Consider the following 6,839-nt stretch of genomic DNA (forward strand, 5'->3'; position numbering starts at 1 on the left):
CTGGGTGGCTCAGTTGGTTAAGCGACTGCCTTCGGCTCAGGTCATGATCCTGGAGTCCCTGGATCGAGTCCCGCATCGGGCTTCCTGCTCGGCAGGGAGTCTGCTTCATCCTCTGACCCTATCCCCTCTCAGGTGTTCTCTCTCTCTCATTCTCTCTCTCTCAAATAAATAAAAATAAAATCTTTAAAAAAAAAAAAAAAGAAAGATGTTGCCCCTTGGAGAAACTTGATGAAGGGTACCTCTTGACATTGTTTTGCAACTTCATATAAATCTATAATAATTTAAAAATTAAAAAGTGAAGTACCTCCCCAAGAAAGGAACAAACGATTGATATACCTAAAAGCTTGCACGACACATGCAGGCATTGCACTGCATGAAAGAAGCCAGTCACAAAAGGTTATACACTTTTTTTTTATTCCGTTCATATGACTTTCTCAAAAAGGCAACACTTACAGTGATGAGAATAGATCAGTGATTGCCAGGTGGTACGAGGTGAAGGAGAGGATGTGACTGCCAAGGGATAGCACAGGGAATTTTGGAGGGTAATGGGACTGTTCTGTGTCAGGAATCCATACATGTGTTAAAAATCATAGACCTGGGCGCCTGGGTGGCTCAGTCGTTAAGCATCTGCCTTTGGCTCAGGTCCTGGGATCGAGCCCCGAGTCAGACTCCCTGCTCAGCGGGAAGCCTGCTTCTCCCTCTCCCACTCCCCCTGCTTGTGTTCCCTCTCTCACTGTGTCTCTCTCTGTCAAATAAATAAAATCTTTAAAAAGAAAAGGTAAAAAAAATCATAGACCTGCACATACAAATCAATTTTCCTGCATGTTAATTTAAAATTAAAACTAAAACTAGAGAGCCGCCTGGCTGGCTCAGTCAAAAAAACATACAACTCTTGATCTCAGGGTCCTGAGTTCAAGCCCCATGTTGGGTGTAAGATTACTAAAAAAATAAACTTTATTCCTTTTTTTTAAGATTTTATTTATTTATTTGACAGAGAGAGACACAGTGAGAGAGGGAACACAAGCAGGGGGAGTGGGAGAGGGAGAAGCAGGCTTCCCGCCAAGCAGGGAGCCCGATGTGGGGCTCGATCCCAGGACCCCGGGATCATGACCTGAGCCAAAGGCAGATGCTTAATGACTAAGCCACCCAGGTGCCCCAATAAACATTCCTAAAATAAAAAAATAAACTTTAAATAAATAAATAAGACTAGATAGGCAAGTGGGTCCTGATTTGTTTTTTCCTTTCCTTCCTCCCTCCATTTATTCAGCCATTTATTGAGCACCTGCTATGGGTGAGGCACTGTGCTAGACTTTGGCAATCCACCAAAAGTAAGACAGCCCGGGTCCCTGGCCTCATGGCACACTCTTCCCTGTTTCAGAGGAGAAGTTGTCAGTAGGGTCTGGAGCCCAGTGTTTGCTTGGGGGAGTGGGGCTAGGAGAAGGCTGTGGAGAGACCAAGTGAGCAAACTTTTCATTCGTGGAGCTCAGTCCTGTAGGATTTCAGGTGCTCACTTTTCCCTAAGAGACTCTTAGGCCCGAGGGCAGGGGAAAGCCCCCCATTCATATTCCATAGGTGGTCACAACAGAAAATGCTAGGAGGGTTGTGCCCAGCTAAGCCAGGAAGAAAGGTTGAGGGTGGGGGAAGATTTGATGCAGTTAGTGAAGTGTGAACTCTAAAACGCTGCCTGAATGTGTGTGTGTGTGTGTGTGTGTGTGTGTTCGCACATGCGAGCGAGTGGCTTAAAATAATCATTTGTGTAGCTCAGGACTCTGTAGATTGGCAGTTGGGCTGGGCTCCGCCGGGCGGTTCTTCTGCGGGCTTTGGCGGGCTGCCAAAGGCCTCACTCACTCGGCGGGTGGGTAACCGCTGGTTGCCAGGGTGACTGAGCCATATGTCTCTCACCATCCAGCACCCTAGCCTGGGCTTGTTCATATGTTGGGGTGTCTGGGTTCCCAAGAGCAGCAAGAGAACAAGCCCCAAAATGCGAGTGCTTTAAAAAAAACAAACAAACAGCTTTATTGAGGTATAATCCACACATTACCTGAATTTGAATTTTGTTTTCTGTCCTGTTTGCAGGGAATCTGAAGCATGTGGTCTAGTTGACAAAAAGAGATCATGTTTCCAGGGCCGAGGAGCAGTGCTGGTAATGAAGACAGCGTGTTTATGCGAGCAACGTGTGGAATTTGTGACTGCAGGGGAGATTTGGAAGAAATTACTTCCTGAAAATTTCCAAGGGGCACCAAGTAGCAGCTGGCCTCCTGGGGTGAGGCAGGCAGGCACCCCAGAGGCCTCAACTAGGCCTAGGGGAAGAGAGAGATTTCCAGCATTTAAAGTGTTTATTTTTAAAAAACACACAAATGCCGTTTTTAATCTTTGAAAATTATTTTTAAGCAAGTCGGGGAGGGGGCATTTTTATTTTCTTAAAGGAGACATCAGACGCTGGAGAAAAGCGCGGAGCTTTGGTCACTGGTTTGCGGGGTGGGGGGAGCCAGGAGGCAGGGTTTGGGCCTCAGGACCATCCAGATGGAGTCTTAGGGGAGAGGGACTGATCGGCAGACTGGGAGGTGGGGAGAAATCTACCTGTGTTGTTTTTAGGATTCTGGATCTATTTTGTTTTTTAATAAAATCTTTGAAAACCTACCTCTTTGTCCCGTTGTCCTCATTGTACAGTGCCCCTGACAGCACTGACAGTTCTGAACATTTACTCTCACCGAAGTGTCGAGAATAACACTGCTGCTTCCATGGAAGCTGACTGTGAGCGCTGGATCGCCCACGAACCCCTACCACCACCCCCGTTGCCCTCACGGAGGAACTAGGGTGGCCCCACCAAGTCCTGGCGACACATGGCCAAGCTCTGTCCTGCGCTGGCTCCCATCCAGGCCTCATGGGAATACAGACACTGCAACCAAGAAGAGGGTGCTCTGGCACCCTGGGGAGGAGCCATCCCCCGCCTGGGGAGCGAGTCAGGGACGGGAAGGGTAGGTGGCCTGCAGATCTAAGGAGAGGCATTTTGATGGACAGCAAGGATATTTCCCCCACGGTGTGTAGATGATCGGCGCACTTGATGAAAACGGGATCCACTTGGTACTGTCATCTGGGGGCGAGAGGAAGAGAAGGTGGCAAAATGGGGACAGAGACTAACCAGCGAGATGAGGAAGCAGAAGGGACAGCGAAACATTATGATCTCATCACTTGATTCCCGGGATATCTATGAGGCTCCTCCAACTACGGGGACTGGGATCTGAGACAAGGACACAGCCGCATCCTAGCCATCTAGGAACTCCCAGACAGGGCAAAGGAAGGGAAGAACCGGATCCCACCCCATTTCGCGCTCTGCTACCAACATGAATCCAGAGCTGGGGGAGCATCGAGGAAAGAGCAACTCGCCCGGCCAGGACAGCATCCCGGAGCGTTTCAAAGAGGGTGATATTTGAGCCAGGCCTCTCCTAGGGTGAGTTGTATTTCTCCAGGCCTCTGAGAGGGGGATGGGCATTCTGCAGAAGGGAGTGGAAAAAGCCTTGACTGTATCCGGGATGGGAATAACCAAGCTTTTATTAAACAGCATCGGGGCGCCTGGTTGGCTGGGAATACCAGTCACTCCAAATGCCCACTATTCTAATTATACATTCTCAGCTTAAGGGCAGTTTTACTTATACCAAAAAGAAAGGGGATTAAAAAAAGAAGAAGAGGGGCGCCTGGGTGGCTCAGTTGGTTAAGCGACTGCCTTCAGCTCAGGTCATGATCCTGGAGTCCCTGGATCGAGTCCCGCATTGGGCTCCCTGCTCGGCAGGGAGCCTGCTTCTCCCTCTGACCCTCCCCCCTCTCATGTGCTCTCTCTCTCTCATTCTCTCTGTCTCAAATAAATAAATAAAATCTTAAAAAAAAAAAAAAAAAGAAGAAGAGGAGGAGGGAGGCACTGAACAGGGCAGTTGGGGGTGAGGGGAGGCCAAGGAAGGCAAAATGGGAACTCCGAATTCCTAGCCTACAAGAGACCACCCAGCAGGGTTTGTTGTCTCACAGGCTTGCTTGGTCCGGCAGCAGGCTCTCCTATCCCAAGCCTTTCCAGGGGGTCCACCTCCAAAGCCGTCACCCCAAATTCCTGGAAGGCCTCGCCCCCGAGAGGCAACCACCCGGGAAAGTGGTAAATGCTGGTGCTCTAGTTTCCTTTCAAAGGGAACGGACCTGAACGAAAAGGAACTTTTCCGCAGTGGACAGCGTATGCCACCTTCTCCTCGCTGTGACTGGCGCTGCCGACTGAGCCCAGCTCTGACCGAGTGCCCCAGAGCAAGCTCAAGCACTGACCCCCTCGGGGCCTCCCAGGGGCCACCCAGGGGCCAGGCCTGCTCCTGAGAGGGTACCACGCTCACCTGATTCTTGTCGAAAAGATTAGGCCTGGGGCCCCTGGCCAGCTCAGTCGGTGAGTGAGCGTGTGACTCGTAATCTCATAATCCCGAGGTTGTGAGTTCGAGCCCCAAGTTGCGTGTAGAGATTACTTCCAAAACAAAATCTTTTTAAAAAAGAAAATAATCCCATGTATAGAACTAGGAATAGTTTTACATTTTTTAAATTAAAATCAAGGAGCGCCTGGGTGGCTCAGTCCGTTAAGCGTCTGCCTTTGGCTCAGATCATGGTCCCAGGGTCCTGGGATCGAGCCCCCCGGGGAGCTCCCTGCTCATCGAGGCGCCTGCTTCTCCCTCTGCTCCCCCCCACTAGTGTTCTCTCTTACAATCTCTCTCTCTCTCTCTTTCAAATAAATAAATAAAATCTTTTAAAAATGAAAATCAAAATTGAAATACCCAAAGGTGGGCACAGCATTCACAAAGCCAGCAAGACAGATTGAGTTGCTGCCTACAGTCTAAAGTCATCAAATTGTACACATTGTTTAAAAGATCCCTTATTTATTCATTTGAGACACGCAGAGAGAGAAAGAGCTCAAGCAAGGGGAGAGGCAGAGGGAGAGGGAGAAGCAGACTCACTGCTGAGCTGGGAGCCCGATGCGGGGCTGGATCCCAGGACCCTGGGATCATGACCTGAGCCGAAGGCAGACGCCCAAACGTCTGAGCAACCCAGGCGCCCCCCAAATTGTACACATTTAATATGTGCCGCTTTTGGTATAACAATTATACCTCAGGAAAGCTGTAAAAAGAAAAAGAAAAAGAATTGCTCTGCTGAGAATTATCATAAGTGCCTAAGGGTAAAAAAGACTTGAAGGAAATACACTAAAATATTTACCAAAGTGGGCTTCTGTGGAGGAGGAAGGTGTAAGGATTGGTTTCATTTTTGCTCCTTCTCCTTTTCAATATTTTCCAAATTTTCTCTCATCAGCACATTCTAGTCTTATAATTGAAAAAATAAACTTTAAAAAAAAAAAAAGAGGGGCGCCTGGGTGGCTCAGTCGTTAAGCGTCTGCCTTTGGCTCAGGTCATGATCCCAGGGTCCTGGGATCGAGCCCTGCATCGGGCTCGCTGCTCGGCGGGAGGCCTGCTTCTCCCTCTCCCACTTCCCCTGCTTGTGTTCCCTCTCTCGCTGTGTCTCTCTCTGTCACATATATTAAATTTAAATAAATAAAATCTTTAAAAAAATAAAATAAAATAAAAACATTAAAAAAAAAGAATTGATCTGCAGGGAAAGTTACAGATCAAAGTAAATTCAAGACACCCGCTGAGGAATAGTTTGTGCTCAGGCCCCGGGGCTGTCCTAACCACCCAGGAGGTTCTGAGCTAGCAAGGAAGAGCGGCCAGGCTGGAGGGCTCCCGATTTACAATTCACTAGGCCAGAGAGGGTCTTTTTTAGGTTTGGTGGCTTGAAGGCGGGGCAGCTTTGCACCCGGTGTGAGCCTGCCTTCCCTTCAGGAACTGCCCACAAGGAGCGGTCATAATAACCATAATAATAATGCAAAGCAAGCATCTGAATCGGCCCCATTTTACAGATCGCTCTCTTTTCTGCTCTGTTCCTCTCCACCCCGCCGGGTGGCTGTTATCATCCCCACTTTCTAGATTAGCAAACTGAGGCTACAAACTGTGAAGTAACTCACCCGGTTGTAAGTGGCAGAGCCAGGAAGCAAGCCCGGCTGGAACTGCGAATTCCCTTACTTTTTTTTTTTTTTCCCCCCACTGCCCCACACCTAGTGCCACCGAAATATTTTTAAACTGTGACTTGGGAGTAAACAACTTTCTTCTTGCTTCCAAAGTCCAGGCTGGACCAAGCCCCACACTGCTCCCCGGCCCTCCCCACACAAGGACATTAGTTGTGTGCTTTTCAGCAAGTTACTCGACTCGCTTCTGGGTCTGTTTCCTTGCCCGGAAAGTGGGGCAAAGAATTCCTACAGCGCCTGGGCCATCGTGAGTGCTTGGTCAATTATCGCAGATGGAAGGACTTTGCAAAGTCTCCAAAGCGTTGTGTGCGGGGGTCTGCCATGAAAATGGGCCTGGAAACTGAGGCAAACCCAGTGCTCCCAGGATCCCCGCGGGCCTCCACCATCTCCAAGGCACGCACAGGGGCCAGAGAGACGAGACAGAAGAGTGTATCGTCTGTGTCCACAACTCAAGGGTTAAGAAAAGAACCATTTAAAGAAAGAAATTATATATATATATGTATGTATGTATTGGATATGCCTATATTTGCATAAAACATCTTTGGAAAGATACACAAGAAACTGGGGCACCTCAGTTGCCTCCAGGCAGGGAAACCAGGTGGCAGGTGGCAGGGGAACGAGAGAGACTTGCACTGTGTCCCTTTTTGTACCTTTTGATTTTTGAAACATGTGAATGCATTACCTGGTCCAAAAAAAGTAAATAATTTTTTTTTAAAAGCCAACGGAAAAATCCCAAGCCAGTTTC

At 48.7% G+C, this 6,839-nt stretch overlaps 1 protein-coding gene across 1 annotated transcript in view; it reads left to right on the forward strand.

Moving 5' to 3' along the window:
- The window catches only part of HDAC8 (histone deacetylase 8), a 214,312-nt gene extending 211,672 nt beyond the window's left edge, over nucleotides 1-2,640 (forward strand). Inside the window, exon 12 of the mRNA XM_081808657.1 lies at nucleotides 2,077-2,640. Within this exon, the coding sequence (XP_081664783.1) occupies nucleotides 2,077-2,099 (23 nt within the window). The 3' untranslated portion in view covers nucleotides 2,100-2,640. The remainder of the gene's footprint in view (nucleotides 1-2,076) is intronic.
- The last annotated feature ends 4,199 nt before the right edge of the window (nucleotides 2,641-6,839 follow it).

This window comes from Leptonychotes weddellii, chromosome X, assembly GCF_054177405.1.
Source record: "Leptonychotes weddellii isolate Sample4059 chromosome X, ASM5417740v2, whole genome shotgun sequence".
Taxonomy (NCBI): Eukaryota; Metazoa; Chordata; class Mammalia; order Carnivora; family Phocidae; genus Leptonychotes; species Leptonychotes weddellii.